The sequence below is a fragment of the Rhinopithecus bieti genome, unplaced genomic scaffold (genome assembly GCF_001698545.2).
Source record: "Rhinopithecus bieti isolate Rb0 unplaced genomic scaffold, ASM169854v2 scaffold_1618, whole genome shotgun sequence".
Lineage (NCBI taxonomy): Eukaryota > Metazoa > Chordata > Mammalia > Primates > Cercopithecidae > Rhinopithecus > Rhinopithecus bieti.
In genome coordinates this window covers 3,033,257-3,053,424 of record NW_016803937.1, presented here as the reverse complement: position 1 = coordinate 3,053,424, position 20,168 = coordinate 3,033,257, and the positions used below count along the sequence as shown (strand labels likewise).

The window sequence follows — 20,168 nt, the reverse complement described above, 5'->3', positions numbered from 1 at the left end:
GCTGAGATCTGGACTCAGAGCTCAGGGCCAACTCCTGCTGGATGTATACCCAGGGGACAGGGGATAGGGATGGAGGGTTTTGTCATCCATCAACCAGGGGTCAATAGCCCACCTTGCAGGGTTGTTGTGAGGATTAAATAAGGTTATCTAAGGGGGACCTGAGACATTGAGAGCCTCAGCAAACAGCAGTCAGGATTAAGACCCTGCACCCAGTCTTCCCCATGGGTCTAGGGGTCACGCTCCTTGCGGTGTGTGCTGTGCTGTTGGAAGGATTGAGTGCACCGAGCAAGGATCATCCACTCTCCAGCCTGAGCACTTAATTCCATGCAACAAAGCTTTCTGCGCTCCTACTGTATGCCAGGCTCTCAGTGAAGTGCTGAGGACTCGAAGATGACTTAGGTTCAAGGCTTTGCCCTTTTACCTATGCAAGTTACAGATAAAATCAGATTGCCTCCAAATAATTTGATAAGGTCATCATTATTATTTTAAACAAAAATAGTAGTAACAGCTAATATGCTGAGCATTTGTACGTGACAGTCACTTCTCTAAGCAATTTTCCTGGACTACTGTATTTCCTTACAGGGACTCATGTGGGAGGTACTATTCTTATCCCTGTTTTACAGATAAGCAGGAAATGGTTGCTCTGCTTGGTTACCTAGATTGTTCCTGGTCAAATGGCTAGAAAGTAACAGAATCAACATTTGAACCCGAGAATAGGAGTAAAAAGGGCTTGCAACATGAAACATAATCCGGGGTGCAGTTCCTTTGGGACACGAACTGTCTACTGAAGCTGAATACAAGCACAGCCTCCCACCTGGAGATTCCACATTTAGGCACAATTGCAAGAAAAATGTGTACATGTCCACGAAAGGACCATCACAAGAGCATTCAGGCAGCACTGTTTGTAACAGCCAATGACCAGACACTCCTTACATGCTTTTCAATAGTAGGATGGATCAATGAATTATGGGATAGGTATACAGAGGAATATTATGGAAAAATGAGAATGCACAAATCTTGCCACACACAACAGCAAGGGTGCGCCTCCCTCATATAACACTTAGCAAACGAATCCAGGCACCGAAGGGTATATCCTGTGTGATGCTTTAAAATGCTCACAACCAGGTGCACAGGTCTCCGTCTGCAGGGGGGTCAAGCTGGGCTGGAGCCACTTTCCCCTGCTTGGTCCCAGGTTGGAGATGGCGGAAAAAGGAGGGTGAGCAGGATCTGAAAGTTGGAAGTGGAGCAGCTGCCACGACCCCCGAAAGTCTTTGTGACTGTCCTGGGGAGAGACAGGCAAGGAGGTGCTGATTGGTGACAACTTGTTCTTTTCTCCCTGTCTCCATCCCAACTGCGAACCTCACTGGCCGCCAGTGATCCTGGGACCACCAGTCACAGAAGCAGCTGTGCCCCGCAGATCCCTCCACTGCCTCCCGTCCCCATTCCCCACGTGCCAGCCAGCTTTCTGGATTTCCCTGCAAGCTGCACTCACTGATGTTTCTGGAAGCCTCCCTGGGGAGGAACTTGCTTCTGAATCCCGCCACCCGCCCCCCCCCCCAGTTCCTCCCACAATTGCAGAGGGTCTAAGTCCCTGTAATAAATCTGTTATTCCACACTATGCATAGTAGTTCTGCCTCCCTGGTTGGCTGGGGCCTGATAAGCGTTATCAGGAGGCGGGAGTGGCAGCCAGGAGGGGCATGGGAGCTTCTGGGCTGTGGGGCTGGCTCCAGGGCAGGGATGATTTCACAAAAATTCACTAAGCTGCATGCCTGTGATTTGCATACTTGTCTGCATTTTTGTTGTATTTCAACACGCAATCTTTAAAGGGTGTTTTAAAGGGTGTTTTGCTATCACAGTCACTTTTATCATGCTGCATATTAAGTTCCCAAAGCAGAGGCAGAAGGCACAGAAGACGGTTTCACTTGGTGGGTCTGCCAGACTCCTGGGCTGGGATGAGCAGGGCAGGGAACGCCTTATCTTCTGTGAGTTCCCAGGGCCCGGCTGCCCCCAGCCCAGGGTGGGGCTCAGTGAAGGCCACTGTGAGGAGGCTGGGTGCACACAGCGGGGAACTGGTACAGAGGGGGCCTGGGAGGAGGGGAGGACAGGGATGGGGAAGGGACAGTTCCCATTTCTTCAGGAGGAGAGCTTGAGTGGCTTGTCCTTTACATTTTAAGAGTCTCTTATCTCAGAGGACGTTGCCCAGAGCAAGGGACGGCACTCAGAAACTCATAAACCGTTTTCCCACCAGCTCTTCCAAGGACCCTGAGAAAGACCCTCACTTTGGGATTGATGGGCAGAGACCAGGGGGATTCTCCGGACTCTGGCTCTCCTGGGTCTGGGTGAAATTTCAGCCTCTGGGGTCTTAGCTTCCTGCTAAGAAATGGCTTTTGTTTCTTCAACAGTTACTGAAAGAGGATTGCTGTGGGTCAAGGGCTGTGCTTTCTCGGCCAAGATGGACAAACCCGTACACCCCAAGGATCCCTGTCTAGGAGGGAATACAAAATAAGTTTCTCTGCAAATTACATATATAATTTTTTATATAATTAACATACATATATTATATTTTATATATAATTAATATGTAATACACATCTATACACATTTGCATATTTTGTATATTTATTTCTTACCACCTTCTCCTCTACTTTCTGTCCAGGCCCTGGTGCCACCCGGTCACCTGGGTCATCACAGTAGCCCAGAACGCACCACCCTGCGGGCACCTGGCCCACCACCGGTCAGTTCTAACACAGCAGCCAATGTGATTCTTTAACACCTGAGTTGGGTCCCATCGCAGCCCTGCTCCGAACCCTCCAACAGCTTCCAACTTAGCCAGGTGTAATCTGAGGCCCGTAACAGGGCCCAGGGCCTCCCTGAGCCAACCCCACCTGCCCCTCCCCCTCGCTCCCTCCACTCCGGCCTCCTGCCTGCCCCTGGATGCCCCCTGCACATCTAGCCACCGCACCATCTCTGCACTGGCTCTTGTCTCTCCACGAGTGCAGAGATCTGGGGATCCAGTGGTGGCCACCCCTCCCTCCCTTCAGGCCGTACATAAACAGCATCACGCAGCACCCGCAGTCTCCAGCCTGTTTCCCTGCCTTAGTTTTCTTCGTAGGACTTGACGCCTGCAGGCCCATGGCCTCGTGGATTGTGGGTCCTCCGGCACTGAAATGGAAGCTTCCTGAGGACGGCGTCTTTGCTGGCCTCTCCTGCATAGAGACCAGGGCCTGGAATGCACTGTAGCTGCTAAAGAAATATTTGCTGCCTGAATGAATTAATGAATGAATGATTCATCCTTGCCCCGCCCCTTGCTCCCTCCACCCGCCATCCCCAGCCTCTGGGCCAGTGGCTGCCATTTCCGATGAACATGAATAGATGGTCTCCTGGGAGGTGCCTTTTCCTGCCAGACTTCCAAGGGCCCGTGTTCCGGAGACAAAAGGGCCTCTGGTCCACTCGCTGTCCCTCCCAGCACACAGGCTCATGAAGGGCGAACACCCCGGGATCTGGTGGCTGTTAAAGCCTTTATCACCCTTTCCTCATAAACCTCTACTCTGAAACGAGCCACCCCCCTCATCTTTGCAAAGCTTTTCAGGGAAGGGTAGACGGCAGTGAGCTGTCTGCAAACTTTGAGTAGGATCTGAGCTCAGGGTGCCTCCTTCTCCGTCCCCTTCTGCTCTGCCTTCTCCCTTCCCCTCCCCCTGCCTGTCTCCAGCCCTTTTCATCTTCTGCCGGCTTCCTCCTTTGGGGACAGCAGAACCTATTCCAGGCTCTGTTGGGCTGGAAGCCCTCAACCTCGGTGGGGAGCCTGGGGCCCCAGGCCACAGGGAACAGCAACAGGGGAGTCAGCCTCCTCATCCCCACGCAGATGGGCCCCAGTCTCCTCATCCCCACATAGATGGGGCCCCGTCTCCTCATCCCCACGTAGATGGGGCTCAGCCTCCTCATTCCCACGCAGATGGGGCTCAGCCTCCTCATTCCCACGCAGAGAGGGCTCAGCCTCCTCATCCCCACGTAGATGGGGCTCAGCCTCCTCATTCCCACGTAGATGGGGCTCAGCTTCCTCATCCCCACGCAGATGGGGCTCAGCCTCCTCATTCCCACGCAGAGAGGGCTCAGCCTCCTCATCCCCAGGCAAAGGCCGTTCAACCCCTTCATCCCTACGCAGAGGGGGTTCAGCCTGGGCTGCAGGAAGCAAGCCCCTGACCCGCTGCAAGCTGAGCCCAGACACTGAAGGTTGTGTGGGCCTGAAGGCCGGGCTGGGAGCTTCAGGGCGAGACGTCCGGGGGCTCATTTCCTGAGCCAGGAGGTGCAGGGGCGGGGAGTGGGGCGCAGCGCTGCGGGGCAGAGGTTGAGCCGCACCTGAGAAGGGAGGAAGCTTCCGCTCTTCAGGCCTCCCCGCTCTGCCCGGGCCCCTGCTGCTCCCACTTCCGCCACCCTGCAGGGCCAGGCCCCCATCTTGAGTTTCCCTCCAGCCTGGCCTAAGGACGACTCTGTTCTTCAGTGCCTTCTCCACCGATTCCTTGCATATTAAGTTTCCAGAAGCTTCTGATGTCTTGGTGCTTCAGTGTAAACGAGTGTGTTTGGTGATAGCTGTGGGAAGTCAGGACTGAGAAAGGAGAAACAGCTCCCCCCACACGTTTGTCCCAGGAAACAATAGCCCTCCCTTCCAGCCCACCTGGCCTGTGGGGATCCGCTCATTCTTTCGCAGATATCCAGGACTGGGCTGAGGAGCCTGGCGGTGGTAGAAGGCCGCTCTCCAGCTCGCTGGCTGCCGTGTGGAACTCCTTTCTCCTCGGATTCTGATCTAGGGACGGCCCATAAGCTCCTGGCGAGGACGAATTGAGTTCAGTGACGTCAAGCTTGGCATAGTACCGGTCCACAGTGAGCCCAATAATTGTTAGTTATTGTCACCTTGACGATGCCACCCACCTGGACACCGCTCACCAGGACACCACTCACCTAGGTGATGCCACTCACCTGGGCACCATTCGCCTGGCTGTTACTCACCTGGGCACCACTCAACTGGGTGCCACTCACCTGGACACCACTTACCTGGGCGCCACCACCTGGACACCACTTACCTGGATGCCACTCACCTGAACACTCACCTGGATGTTACTCACTTGGGCACAACTCAACTGGGTGCCACTCACCTAGGTGTTATGCACCTGGACAATGCTAGTCACGTGGATGCCACTCACCTGGGTGTCACTGACCTGAATGCTACTCACCTGAGTGCCACTTACCTGGATGATGCCACTCACCCAGGTGTCACCTGGATGATGCCACTCACCTGAATGCCACTTACCCGGAAGCTGCTCACCTGGATAATGCCACTCATACAGATGCCACTCACACAGATGCCACTCACCTGAATGTCACTCATCTAGGTGTCACTCGCCTGGATGCCACTCACCTGGTGCCACTCACTGGGATGCCGCTCACCTGGGTGCTACCCACCTGAACACCACTCACCTGGGTGTGTGAGAACAGTGGAAGTTCCTGGAACACAGTTGGCGTTCATCCTTCCCAATGCTGCTCTGGATGATGAAGCCATGATGTTTGCTCTCCCATTCCCTCCCTCCTCTGAGCCCCCGTCCTCCCCGGTCCCCGTCTCCTTTCCCCTAACCTCCTACACAGCCAGCACTTACATGGTTATTTCTTCGTGTCATCTGCCATCTCTGGGCAGCCAGGCTGCCCCAGACTCAAGCCCTGCAAAGATAGGGTAGAACCGGAACCACCTCACCTGGCACAGCCCACCCGCCCCAGCATGGGCATGGGCTTCAGACATCAGCCCCCATGGGACCCACAGCTCCCTCTGCCCCTCTGGCATTCAGCCCCCAAGAGGTGGCAGCACTCCTACTTATACAGCAGGTGCCCTTTCCCACAGCCCATGGACAGTGCTTGGAACCGCTCAGCAGGCAGGCTACCGGCTACCCCGAGGCTTCCAAGCCTCCAGACATTCTTCCTGAGCTTGCCCAGGTGGGTTTTGAGTGGGAGTTCATTCATTCATTTAATGACGACAAATGTTCTCTACTATAATGAGGAGAGTGAAAACACAGAGCTGAGGACGAACAGACAAAAACAGAAAAACCCAAACTAGTTGCTCTGGAGAGTGGCACTGGGCACGGAGAGGAGTAAAGCAGGAAGCTGGTGTTTTCATTTTCTTCCCAACTTTTAGGTTCAGCGGGTGCGTGTTCAGGTTTGTTATGTGGGTAAAATGTGTGTCGCAGGGGGCTGGTGTGCGATTATTCCATCACCCATGTAATCAGCATAGTACCTGCCAGGCAGTGTGTCCGTCCTCACCCTCCTCCTACCCTCCACCCTTTGGTAGGCCCAGTGTCTGTTGTTCCCCTCTATGGATCCATATGTTCTCATTATTTAGCTCCCACTTATAAGTGAGAACATGCTGTATTTACTTTTCTGTTCCCGTGTTAATTTGCTTAGGCTAATGGCCTCCCGCTGCATCCATGTTGCAGCAAAGGACATGATCTCATTCTCTTTACGGCGGCACAGTATTCCACAATGTGTGTATACCACATGATCTCATTCTCTTTACGGCGGCACAGTATTCCACAATGTGTGTATACCACATGATCTCATTCTCTTTACGGCGGCATAGTACTCCACAATGTGTGTATACCACATGATCTCATTCTCTTTATGGCGGCACAGTATTCCACAATGTGTGTATGCCACATTTCCTTTAGTCTACCGGCGAGAGGCATTTGGGTTGATTCCACATCTTTGTTATTGCAAATGGTGCCACGATGAACATACACATGCATGTGTGTCTGTTCCTTTCTGTCTATACCCAGTGATGGAATTGCTGGGACACATGGGGGTTCTAAGTTCTCTGAGAAATCTCCAAACTGCTTTCCACAGCGGCTGCACAAATTTACATTCCCATCAACAGTGTGTTTTCCAGGAAAGGCTGTTGAGGATTATTTGATCTTTCTTAACCACATGCATTTATTAGATCAGGAAAAAGAATAATACAAATGGAATTACGCCAAGTAATTGAATGTTTTGTGGGAGACACTTTTTCTCCCTTTCCCTCACATCTGTTCAAGCCTGTGCTCAGGCCAAGTTCCCTGATCCGACATCACTGCGCAGAGGAGATCCCCACTGAATCTCCTCCAATGACACTGGGGCTCCCAGAGCAGATCTCAGGTCCTCCCTGTGGACTCTGAGCCATACTGGCCTGGCCCCACCTCCCTCTCCAGCCTCTGCTGCAGCCACTCTCCACTTGAAGGCCTGCCACACGGTCTTTGCACATGCTGCTCCCTCCCAGGTGCTCTTTTCCCAGCTCTCGCTGTGGCCAGCTCCTCACCTTCAGGTCTCAGGTTAAACTTCATCAGACCCTCCAATTCTAATGATCTGTTTGTGTGGTTGTTTGACCAGTTCCCAGTAGACTCTAAGCTTCCGGAGGGCAGGGCCATATCTGCTCACCCACGGGTGGATACCTGCCCCCAGCACTGCCCTGGCTCATGTGTAGTCTCTGCATCTTTTTGGACATAACAAACAATGTAGTAGTGATCTAGCCCCCAGGACAAGACGTTTAGAAGTCTGTCTCCCATGCAGCACTGGTGCCTTCCCATTAGCCGAGATGTCAGCACAATCACTGTCCTGTTTCTTAGGCCTCACCAGGGAGGCCTCTGCGCAGTGATGTCGGATCAGGGAACTTGGCCTGAGCACAGGCTTGAACAGATGTGAGGGAAAGGGAGAAAAAGTGTCTCCCACAAAACATCTCCCTGATGTCTTGACACGGGGCTTTAATTCCACCATAAAAATCACTCCTTGGGACTCTGGAAAGGCACCTGGGGAAGACAAATGCGATTGAAGGAGATAATGCCTGTGGCAGTGAAATACAGGGCAGGATAAAAAAGCAAGGGCTGGAATGTTCTTGCAGTGGAGCGGTGGTTTCGCCCCACCCATCTGGTAGGATGGCAGACGTGGCTTCTGTGGGGGTCTCCTACCTGACCCCAGGCTGGGTTCTCCCATGCGGGAGGGCGGCGCACCCCTTGTCCTCACCACCAGGGGCGCAGGGGAACCCCATCTCAGCACCTGCAGAGTATACAGGTGGGGGGCACAAGCCCAGTTCCCACTTGGGTTTCATCCTCAACACCTGAAAAACTTAAGGAAACATTTAAAAAAGAAAAAGAAAAAAAAAAAAAACCACACAACTGCAGATTCTTTAATCCCAGTCCCAGAGAATCTGATATGGAGTGGACCCTGGGAATTTAGTGGTTTTGTTGGTTTTTTAAACAAGTGCCTTGATTGAAACTGATGTAGCCAGGTTCATGAACCATGAGTTCACAACAAACCAACTTTTCTCTAAAACCGCACAAAGGAAATTAGCCACAGTCATCCCTGATCATGAGGGGAAAGAGAACAAAGGAAAAAGGAACCTGGATGAGTCATTCTTTTCTCTGATTTTCCACCGGCCGTGCCCCCAAGTTCCCCAGCCACTGTGGACACACAGGGAGGGCAGGCGCCGGGACGGAGTCAGGGCTTAGTTGTCCTGCTGTGATGAGAACGGACCATGTGAGGCTAACAAAGGTGAAGAGGCTGGAGGGAAAGTCCTTAGCGCTGTCTGTGGATGCCCAAGACCCACATTTTCAGTTTTTCACTTTTTCTGTGTTGATTTCTTAACTCAGGTGCAGACAGCCAACAAATCTCAGCCCTTGGCTGCTGGTGTGCCATTTTCATCACTGGTCCTAGGGAGCCCCTCTCTCGTTTTATTTCTCCAGTCGCCTTCCTGAGGGTTTCCTACTCTCATTCCTTCTTACTATGTGGGCGACGGGTCCAACAGGTCTAAAGCGTGTTCTTAGTGTGGAAATAATTTGCACAAACGGTCTTGTGTTAAATATTTCATTCTATTTTTCTCCCCCCTGCACCCTACCCCTGAGCAAATTAGTAAGACCCACCCACTCTATTGGGTCCATATGCACTGTCCCTAGCTGGCACCCCTCACTCCATGGGGGCGCCCCCGTGCTGTACTGTCCGCTGTCCCAGTGGTGGGCTCCTCAGCTCTCACCACCATAAACGACACCATGAGGGACATGGTGGCACATGTCCCTTATGGATGTGTGAGAATTCTGCTAGCTGCTCACCCAGCATGGGATGGGACGGGGCTGTAGGGTGTGTGAACCCTCATCTGATTAACTACAACTAGTCAGACTTTTATGCCCTAATTGTAAGAGAAAAAATTAATGTAGTAAATGCAAGTATCCCATGACACAATGCTGTTGGGCCCCAAAGGGCAGCACAGAGGCTTTGAAACTGGACATAATCACTTCTGACTATTCCTTTCTGTGCATGTGGGAAATAGCACCGTTCTTGTCCTTCACACTTTGGTTTCTGCTAAAATGTCTAAAATCAAGGTGAGGAAACCCTCTCTGTGAGCCAATGTGGAAGAGGATTTGGAGATTCCCAGGGGGTGAGCTGGAACCACGGCATCAGCCTCATCTGGGAGCTTGCTAGAAATCCACAACCCAGACCCCAATCCATCAGAAACTGCAGGGGTGGGGCCCGGAAGTCCGTGTTTGAACAGTTATCCTGGGGACTCTCAGACATGTTGAAGTTTGGCAATAACTAAGGGCAAACCTAGTTGATATCTAGGTAGGAGATATACATCAGGGGTGTCCTCTTTTGGCTTCCCTGGCTGGGCCACATTGAAAAGAGAAGAATTGTCTTGGGCCATACATAAAATACACTAACACCCACCGTAGCTGATGAGCTAAAAAAAAAAGCAAATGAGGAAAAAAATCACAATGTTTTAAGAAAGTTTAGGAATTTCTGTTGGGCCACATTCAAAGCTCTCCTTCCACATGTGGCCCCAGAGCCTTGGGTTGGACAAGCTTGATATAGGTCGATCAATAGATACAGATTGACTGACTGAATGAAGCTGGTTTTGGCAAATCATAGAACACAGCAGCATAAGTTTGAAATTCCCCTCAGAGAGCATTTGGTGGTCTGACCCCCAGAATCTTCCTGGAAAAGAAGGCAGGAGTACTTAGCAGATGGGACTGACCTACCAACCACCTGCTTCAAACAGAAGATCTCAACTGTGCTCTGTTTTACACATGACACATCTTGGGAAGGTTTCCTTAGAAAATAAGGTCCCAGGATGAGATGAGCTGAAAACTCCTAACCCATTCCGGTCTCTCCTCGTTTTACAGACAAGGAAACTGAAACCCAGAGAGACGAACTGCTTCCCTAAAGGTCACACAGCTATTCCTGGCAGAGGCAGGCTGACCGAGTTCATCTGCATCCAGGGCTTCCTGTGTGCACTGCACCAGCCCTACGTGAGTATAAGAAGGCTCAGGATGGTCTCTCCGAGCCGTCGAGGCAATCCCATGCCAGGCAGCCCGATTTGAGCCCCCAAGGACCCGGAGCGAGCTTGCTGGGGCCTGCTCAGCCCTCCCCGCTTTGCAGCCCCCCCCACTCAGAAACACAGAAAGCCAAACTGGCACACAGCTGGCAGCTTCAGGTTCCCGGCCAAGTTCATTTTGACATTACAAGACAAAAAGCACAAGCGTGTTCCGATGGGACTGGCCGTTACTGTGGTGCCATTCAACAGGGTTTACGATTTTCCTGGAGCCTCTCAGCCGGGTGATGCCACAGAGTAAGCCAGAAAAAGAAAATTCCTAGGTGACGTAAATGCAGTCAGGACGCTTGCGAGGGGCATGCACTTTTCCTGCCCCGGGAAGGGGTGGGGAGCGGGGAAAGGAGCCATTTTAGATCCAAATAGAGAAAGAGAAAACAAAACAAAACAAAACAAAAACAACAACAAAAAAAACCGTGCTGTGTATTCATTTCATTGCATAAGATCCTTGTGCACTCACTGGCTTTGTTTCCCAACCAAATGCCTTTGACTTAATAAATGCTCTGGGCAATTAGCAGACAGGCCCCCCGCCATTGAAATCATCAGAGCTGAGATCACTCGAGAGGGTATCAGACAGTCAGGACATTAATTGCATTATTTTATTTCCAGATAAAAGTTATTTTGGTGGAGCCAGGCTTGCCAGAGAAGAAACTGATAAGATCAGATGCCGTCTCTCCCTGCCAGATATCCTATTAGGGGTCTCAGCAGATGGGGGATTGGGTGACAGTCCAGATCTGCATGGACAGCAGGGGTTTTTTTCAGGTCAGAGGAAAAGGCCAGGGTGCCTGAGGAGTCCCCTTAAGCCATGGAGAAGCAAAATGGGCTATGCAGGCCCTCTGGGAGCTTTAGATAAACCTAGTATGCTTCTGATGGCCCGAGCCACAGCAATGGCTTTCACAGGAAAGAAAAAACAAAAATCCTGTTCTCTTTCTTTTTCAAGAGAGGGACTCTTGGTTCCTTAGTAAACATAGATGCTATACTCAGCGCACAGCCTAAGGTCTCTCTCTCTCTCGGCAGTGACCCAAAACACTCTCCCAGGCAAAAGGGAAAAGAAGACAGAGAAGGGTTGGGGATTGTGTCAGGTAGTGAGCTGTTTCCTGGAGAAGCCTGTGTCTGGTTCCAGGGGAAGTGAGTTTCTAAGAGAAGGCATCTGTAGGAATTTTGCCCATCAGCCATGACACCGGCATTGCTGCTGGAGGGATGAACAGCTCATGCACAAAGTCCTGTCTCCTCTCTCCCCTTCCCCATGTCTGTGCAATACCATCAGAATTGGCAGACCCTTATTAAAAACAGTTGGCCACTGAGAGGCTCTGCCCCGTGTGAGACAGAAGCCCAGATGGTAGGTGGTCTTACTTTCAGGGCGGGATGTTCCGGATGGTAATGGCCTCCAGGGCAGGAGGACCATGCTGCCTCTTTCTTGGTGTCCGTAGGTGGTCCCTGCCTCCTTCCCTTTGGCAGGTGTGTGGGAAGGATCGAGTGTGAAGGGATGCTCACAAACACTAAGAAGATGACCTAGCTCTTGTGAAATGACGGAGGTGGCCTGGGAGGTGTCCCAGACCCTAGATTTAATGCATAACACACGGTTCAGTCAGTTCCAATGTTGAGACTGTAGAGGACGTACCAGAAGTCTCACAAATACTCAAGGAGTCATGATTACTAGGACAGGCTGAGTTGGGTCTACCTAGTACTCTGTCATTTTAAAGACCTGGTCAATCAATGTTACAATATAAATGGGATCACGTAGACTACCTTTCTACTTCAAACAACTCCAGAGGCATTCTGCTGTGGATAATAGAAGCTGATTCCCTGTCTCCTCTTCCTCCTCATCTTCAACCTCCCTCATAAATCATCCCCCAGCACTGACAGGGTACCATCATAATGATGGTTATATTTAAATATGTGAGTGCCTACTCTTTGCTAATCAAACTAAATTATTAGTTACATCATTTCATCTCAACTTCATACAGTTATTATATTTTTTCTTTTCCTTTTATTGTGGCAAAGTATACTTAATGTAAACCTTGCTGTTTTAACTTTTTTAAAGTGAACATTTCAGTGGCATTGGGTCCACTCACATTAGTGGATCACCATCGCCTGTGTCCAATTTCAAAACTATTTCCATCCTGCAGAACTGATACTCAGTACTCGTTAAACGACTCCCTCCAGCAGCCACACTGGGAGCTGACCCTCTCCACCCATGCTTCAGGCACTTAGGCGCTCATCCAGGGATCATCCTGTACCTCAGACTTGCCAAGAACTGTCCAGCCCCAGGGCCTTTGCAAGTGCTGGTTGCACTGCCTGGGATGCCCGCTCCCAGCTCACCACGTCACCACGTGGCTGGCTCTTTCTCTTTCATTGGTCTCAGCCCAGTGACCTCTTTCTCATCAGAGAGGCCACCCCTGCCTGCCCTGGCTGGCCGTCCCCTCCCCCACAATGACTCTATGACATCATCGTGTTCCTTCTCCTCGGAGCCCTCAGACCCTCTGAAATCCTCTGGTCTGTGTTTTGTTTCCTCTGTCTCTATCTCTCTCCCCACTAGAAGGCAGGCCCCAGGAGGTGGAGGACCTGGCCTGTCCAGCTCCCAGCCACAGCCCCAGGGCCGAGCCTGCAGTAGATGCTCAACAAGGCTTCTTGCCTCCCACCGGCCTCTCCTCCCTCCAGGGGAGACAGGACTTGGGGGTGTTGTTGGGGTCTAAATGACTCAAAGGAAAGAGACACTGAAGTGGGTGAGCTGGCCACGCACTGCACTTCCTGCTAGAGTTCAAAGTCAGTCCTGCCCCTGGAACTGTCATGGGCAGTTTAGATTGTTCCAGAATCCCCCTGCAAGCTGTTCAAAAGGCTCCCAGCTGCTGTCAGGAAATAGCTCAGGAAGGTCCCTGTTAAACACCACCCCCATCCCCGTAACCCTGGGCAGACCCCCACCACTGCTATTTTCTATCTCTGAGAATTTGCTGACATTAGGCAAGTCATGTCCGTAGATTTATACAATGTTTGTCCTTTTATGAGTGGTTTGTTTCACTCAACACCATATCCTCAAGGCTCACTCATATCATAGCAGGTGTCAGAATTTCCTTCCTTTTTAAGGCTGAATAATATTCCACTGTATGGGTGGACCATGTTTTGCTTATCCATTCTCCTGTCGATGAACATTTTCATTGCGCTCAGCATTTGGCGGGTAGGAATAGTGCTCTGTGGATATTTGTGCACACATGTTTGCATGGATTTGTTTTTTGTTTTCTTGGCTGTTCATTGGGTGTCATGTCCAAGAAGTCACTGCCAAGTCCAACATCGTGAAGCTTTCCCCCGCTGTTTTCTTCTAAGAGTTTTATAGTTTAATTTTTACATTTAGTTCTTATGGCAATGCCTTTGGTCCATTTTGAGTTAATTTTTTGTATCTGGTGTAAGATAAGGGCTCAACTTCATTCTTCTGCGTGTGGTCTTCAGTTTTCCAAATACCATTTGTTGAAGAGACTGTCCTTTCCCATTGGAGGGTCTTGGCTCAAGATGCTTGAATGTCAAAGAAGTCAAAGGGCTTCTTTCTGGGCTCAGTGTTCTGTCCCATTGGTCTGTCTGTCTGTCTGTATGTCAGGACCACAGTGTTTTGATTGTCATTGTTTTCTAGTAACTTTTGAAATCAGAAAGCGTATGACTTCCAACTTCCTGGTTTGTAGTTTTCCAGTTTACATTTTGTCCCCATTTTACGGATTAGACAATGGAAGCTCAGAGAAGGGAACTGACTTCCAAGGTCACAGAACAAGCAAGGATTAGACGGGATTTGAACCCAGGCTTGTTTGACCCCAGTCCCTTTCAACAAACATTTGTGTCTCAGCTTGGATCACAGAGCAAGAAAGTTACAGCCCTTTCCAGCCCCCTTCCTGTCCTGCTGATAAATTCAGCTGGGGTAGCAGCCTCGACACCTCTCAAAGGCTCTGGTATGGTTTGGCTGTGTCCCCACCCAAATTTCACCTTGAATCGTAATAATCCCCACCTTTCAAGGGCAGGGCCAAGTGGAGATCATTGAATCGTGGGGCAGTTTCCCCATGCTGTTCTCGTGGTAGTCAGTAAGTCTCACGTGATCTCATGGTTTTATAAATGGGAATTCCCTGACACAAGCTCTCCTGCCTGCTGCCACGTAAGACCTGCCTTTGCCTCTCCTTCGTCTTCTGCCATGAGTGTGAGGCCTCCCCAGCCATGTGGAACTGTGAATCCATGAAACCTCTTTCCTTTATAAATTCCCCGTTCTCGGGTCTGTCTTTATTAGCAGCGTGCGAACAGATGAGGCTCACTGGACCAGCTGGTGGGGGAGGAGAAAGCAGCCCATGCTCCCTCTCTCAAGCAGGACCATTTTGTTTTCCTCAGTTTCCCTCTTCCACTTCTACTTGGGGACCCCCACAGCCATGGCCAGAGAGAGGGAGCTTGGGGTCTCAGTGCCCGGTACAAACTCTGTCCCTCACTGCCCTTGGGGTCCCCGCTTCGTGGGGTCAGGGACCGGGGTCCACAAGGAACCGCTTGTCGCCATCTTCCCACTCCCCACTCCAAAGCGGCTTGAGCATGTTCCCAGGCTCGTTTTCCCCACTGAAGGAGGGGTGGCTGTGTGAGTTCTTCCATTTCATGACCCTCTCTGTTTCCTTATGTGTTCAGCAAAGGTTTGACTGAAGTCAGGGGTCTCATCATTCCTTTCCTAAGCTTTCTTCAAACACCTTGGGGTGTGGATGAGAACACATGTGCTCTGTAGAGCTTTCTTCAAACAGCATGGTGAGTGGATGAGAACACACGTGCTCTGTAGAAGGTGGGGCTGCAAAGCCCTGCCAACCGACCTTTCCTGCTTTCTGTCTCTGAGGTGCAACCCTGAAAGCACTTGCTGGAACCTTTGGGGCTCAGGGAGCGCAGCCTGGAAGCAGCGGGATGCTCCCCAGGGCTGCAGTCCCCCTCGGAAGCTGCTAACCACAGGTGTCTGTCTACACTGCAATTCAGATTACATAAAATAAAAATGCACCTCTCTGTATTCTGAGCCACCCTTCAAGAACACAGCCACGTGCGGCTAATGCCTGCTGACTGGAACCCTGGATGGCCCAATCTAGAACTTTTCATCACCCCAGAGCATCCTGGGCAGTGCTTCTCCCGGGGAGCCCTGCAGGCAGTGACCTCCAGCTCTGAGCCTGATCCCACATGAGCAGGAAGAAGATAGCCCAGGGAGGCTGCCCACAGCCGCAAGCTCGTTTCTCATGGGAAACCACAAATGGGAGATGCCAAGAAATTAGAATAGAGGGTGCTGTGGAGCAGATGCTTCTGTTTATGGGTACCTGGTTCTAGACAGTCACGCATGAAAGAAAAATGGTGATATCTAAGAAACGGAGGAACCCATGGGCTCAACCAACGAGGTCGTAAGGAGCTCTAGGATGGGGGTGTCGTGGAGGTCTCACACATTTACGTGGGTGGAGGGTTTCAGAGCATGACTGGTTGATAATAACTGATAGGCACTGTTGGCGGACGGCGGCCATGCCAGGCATAGAGCAGGGTGCTGCGTCCTCTCTAATTCTCACTGGGGCCGATGAGTTTAGAGAGTTTCACTCCCATTTTAGAGATCAGCCGAGACACAGAAAGGCCAAGCAGCTTCCTCAGTCAGAAAAGGGGCGGAGCCAAGGTTCACCCCCTCGCAGAGCCGTGCACCAGTTCCGCAGAGCCCAGGATGGGGCGAGGCCAGCCCTGGGGGACAGAGAAAGGCCTAGAGAAAGAGGAGAGCGGAAAGAAGGGCCCGTGTTGGACAGAGAAGGAGCGATGATTGAGGCGTGAAGGTCAGGCTCGTGGAGGGCCCTGGCCTGTGGTCTGCAGTGGCATTGAGAGCACGCGTTGGTCCTTCCATCACCGTGTATAGCTGGTGCCCTCGGAGATTCCATCTGCTCTTTCCCATGGGGTCTGTGAGGTTGGACTTAGGGAGCCCATTTCATGGAACTGAATGCTGAGTATAAGAGGGAAGGGTTTGCCAGGGGTCAGCCTCTGCGTTCACTCTCCCCAAGCCACATCTGAGATTCACCCAGAGGGGGCCTAGGGACACACCCGGTTGTTGTTGAGAGCAGCCAATCTCAGACTTCAGCTTGCAGGAGGGTTCCCTGGAGGGTCTGTGACAGGGCGGGGTGGGGCTGAGAATGTGTATTTCTAACACACAAACTCTTTTCATCCTGTAGAGCTGAAACTCACTACTCATTAACAACTCCCTCCTGCAGCCACGCTGGGAGCTGACACTCTCCACACATGCTTCATGCACTCAGGTGCTCATCCAGGGATCATCCTGTACCTCAAATACCCACAAGAACTGTCCAGCCCCAGGACCTTTGCACATGCTGGACCCACTACCCGGGATGCCCTCTTCTGGCTCACCACGTGGCTGGCTCCTGCTCATTCATTGGTCTCAGCCCAGTGGCCTCCTCGTCAGAGAGGCTGTCCCTGCCTGCCCTGGCTGGCCCACCTCCTCCCCAACAATGACTCTGTGATATCACTGTGTTCCTTCTCCTTGGAGCCTTCAGGGATCTGGAATCCTCTGCTCTGTACCCAGGTGGCGCTGCTGCTGCTGGTCCAGATGCCACCTTTTGAGAACCACCGGTTTAAGGAACACGCCCCTTCCTGCTCATTCAGTTAAGGCCTATCCTGAAGAAGATATATTTACATTTGCTGTTTTTGTGTTGCTTTGTTTTGTGTTGCCGTAAAGATGTGAGATGCTGCTCCTGGGACTCCAGGCTGATTTCTGACACCAGCATGTCTGCATTTTTGCAGAAGACCTGAGAATTCTGGGGTTCAAAGCTATGAGGTTTTGAGGTTTCTCTGAGGCAGTGGTGAGAGGAAGACCTCTCCCCTGAGCCCTCTCTCCTCAGCCAACCAGGAAGCTCAGAATTTCACTACATCCCTGACTCCCACCTCAGCAGGCACCAAGAATGCTACAGTTCAGCACTTGTGGATCTTGCAGGAGTTCAGCTGATCCTGAATCTTGCTCCTTTTGACCTGGAGTATTTTGTAGGCTCTTTCTTATCAACAAGTTATGTATCCTAGGGAAACTCTCTCCTCTCGCCCTGGTCCATGCTGGAAATACTGTTGAGGGCTTTGCATCATTTCACTGTTCCCAGTCTGTCTACCTTTAAAAGTTTCTCCAAGATTTTCCTTCCTAAATGATCATCAGAAGCCCGTCAAAAACCGTGAGCACTCTCCCCTCTGCCCCGCTCCGTTAGCTGATTTTATAACCCTCCTCCTCAGCGTAAACAGAGCTGATCACTTTATACCCTTTGTATACTGTTTCTTAATATGACTGAAGTGAAACAGCTAACCAGTAGTCATTCAAATTATTGCCTAACATAAACTGACAAGGCGCGTTGAAGTGTTTAGCCTCAGAAACTGTGAACGTGGTCACAGCTTAGTAATTAACTCACATTTACTTAACCCCAACATTCATTTTGTTATTATTATTATTTTTAATCAAGGAAACCCGGTTCATTCTGTGGGATAAGGATTGGATCTGATCTGTGGCCATTTATTTTCTAAAGAACCTACTCCTGCCCTCACTGCCGACACTGCCTCAATCAGCTTCCCAGGGACAAATGTGAAATCAACCCCACCAGCTCCAAGACAAACACAGTCTCAGGGCCTGGGCCCCGAAGCCACGATGGGCAGGGATCGCTCCCAGACGAGGGAATGCTTTCAAAAGAAACAGAGAGTTTTTACCTTTTTGCCAACAATTCTGTGGGCAACATTTGTTTTCTATTTTCCTTTCTTTCTCCCACTAAATCACTTTTATAAACTCCTCAAAAGTTTCAGTTTATTCAGTGACAATTAGTTTATGGCATTTCTGAAGTGGATTTAGATTCGAGTGATAAAATTACAAGCCAAAATTGCAACCATAATGGAAAATCCTGCTTCATGTTTGGCCTTTCAGACCACAACTGAGAGATTACGGGTGGACGCCAGCGGGCAGGGGTAGCAGTCACTGAGCGTTCGCTTCCCCACGGAGCAGGGTCCCCATCTGCCACCTCCTGGGGTGATGGCGGGACAGGAGGCATGGACGTGGCACAACATGTGGCGGGACAGGTGGAAAAAGAACACAGGCTGGTTGGCAGGTTCACGTCTTCTCGCCCCGAGTCATATTCTTTCTGTCCTCAGTTTCAGAACCAGCACTTTCCTGAATTCCAGGCCAGCTGATTGCATCTCAGTTTCTTGGTGTTTAAGGGAGACCTTCCTGAGCTATTTCCTGATAGCAGCTGGGAGCCTTTTGAACAGCCTGCAGCAGGATTCTGGAACAATCTAAACTGGCCACGGCAGTTCCAGGGGCAGGGCTGACTTTGAACTCTAGCAGGAAGTGCAGTGCGAGGCCAGCTCACCCACTTCAGTGTCTCTTTCCTTTGAGTCGTGATTAGACCCCAACAACACCCCCAAGTCCTGTCTGCCCTAGAGGGAGGAGAGGCTGGTAGGAGACAAGAAGCCTTGTTGAGCATCTACTGCAGGCTCGGCCCTGGGGCTGTGACTGGGAGCTGGACAGGCCGGGTCCTTGCCCTCCTGGGGCCTGCCTTCTAGTGGGGAGAGAGATAGAGACAGAGGAAACAAAACACAGACCAGAGGATTTCAGAGGGTCTGAGGGCTCCGAGGAGAAGGAACACGATGATGTCATAGAGTCATTGTGGGGGAGGGGATGGCCAGCCAGGGCAGGCAGGGGTGGCCTCTCTGATGAGAAGGAGGCCACTGGGCTGAGACCAGGGAATGAGAAAGAGCCAGCCACATGGTGAGCTGGGAGTGAGCATCCCAGGTAATGCAACCAGGGCTTGCAAAGGCCCTGGGGCTGGACAGTTCTTGGCAAGTCTGAGGTACAGGATGACCCCTGGATGAGCGCCTGAGTGCCTGAAGCATGGGTAGAGAGGGTCAGCTCCTAGCGTGGCTGCAGGAGGCACCCGCTTCCTTTATCCCCTCTCCACCTGCCCCTCGTTACTCCTGCTTCCTCCCCCTGCCACATGGCAGGACCCTGACCGTCTCAGCTTCATCCTCTTCTCATTCCACAAGCCCTCCCCAAAAGACCCCATTTCTCCCCACCTTCAACCACCTCTGGCAGGGAGGAGGGGGAACTGAGAGGCTGCTTTCTGACCCAGGACGCTGAGCCTATGTAAGGAGAGAGCACAAGCTGGGTGAGCTGCTTGCCAAGGAGTGGCATCTGCCCCCATCAGTGGACACAAAAAGCCCCAGGGGTCAGTTTGCCATGGCTGCCCTCACAGCTGCACCAGGAGGATGACCGTGTTCCAGCTGTCAGTCCTGCCGAGGTGACTGACACCCCTGTACCCAGGAGCTGGGGGGCCTAGGAGCTTGTAAAAATTGTACAAGCGCCAGATGCTCATTGTGCACAAATCTAAACTCAGAAAAGCACTGAAAGAAGAATCCAGAAAACCACAGTTCCCATTTTGGTGTGTGAACAAACAAAGGCAGATCCCAAGCTCTTTCTCTTCCCTAGATCGATACAGACAGACAGGTGGATAGATAGATACATATCATTGAAAGACAAATAGAGATGGATGATAGATACATACTTACAGATGCACAGACACACATTAAATGGTGTAAAAATGGAATCATGCTCTGCAGGGGATTTTACCACCTACTTTACTAAATTAAAGAGTTACTGAGTATAATTTAATTTTATATAATAATTTGAAACTGTGTCATTAGCTTTTTAAGTCTATGGCACCACTTGTATTTTTCTATTGCTTTCTTTTCTTTTCTTTTTTTTTTTTTTTTTTTTTTTTTTAGAGAGTTT

At 51.1% G+C, this 20,168-nt stretch overlaps 1 protein-coding gene and 1 long non-coding RNA gene across 2 annotated transcripts; one reads left to right on the top strand and one right to left on the bottom strand.

Moving 5' to 3' along the window:
* Positions 1-640: 640 nt before the first annotated feature.
* Positions 641-16,858, bottom strand: LOC108520930 (uncharacterized). The gene is given in 8 exon segments (XM_017860513.1): positions 641-1,282; positions 2,280-2,370; positions 4,357-4,488; positions 4,491-4,587; positions 4,673-4,822; positions 5,414-5,499; positions 5,649-5,709; positions 16,766-16,858. Coding segments are annotated over 7 exon segments (744 nt in total). The 5' UTR covers positions 5,670-5,709; positions 16,766-16,858; the 3' UTR covers positions 641-1,115.
* On the top strand, positions 15,564-18,964 carry LOC108520937 (uncharacterized). The gene is made up of 3 exons (XR_001883069.1): positions 15,564-16,182; positions 16,573-17,574; positions 17,857-18,964. It is a non-coding gene; the product is annotated as an uncharacterized LOC108520937 (long non-coding RNA).
* Positions 18,965-20,168: the final 1,204 nt, after the last annotated feature.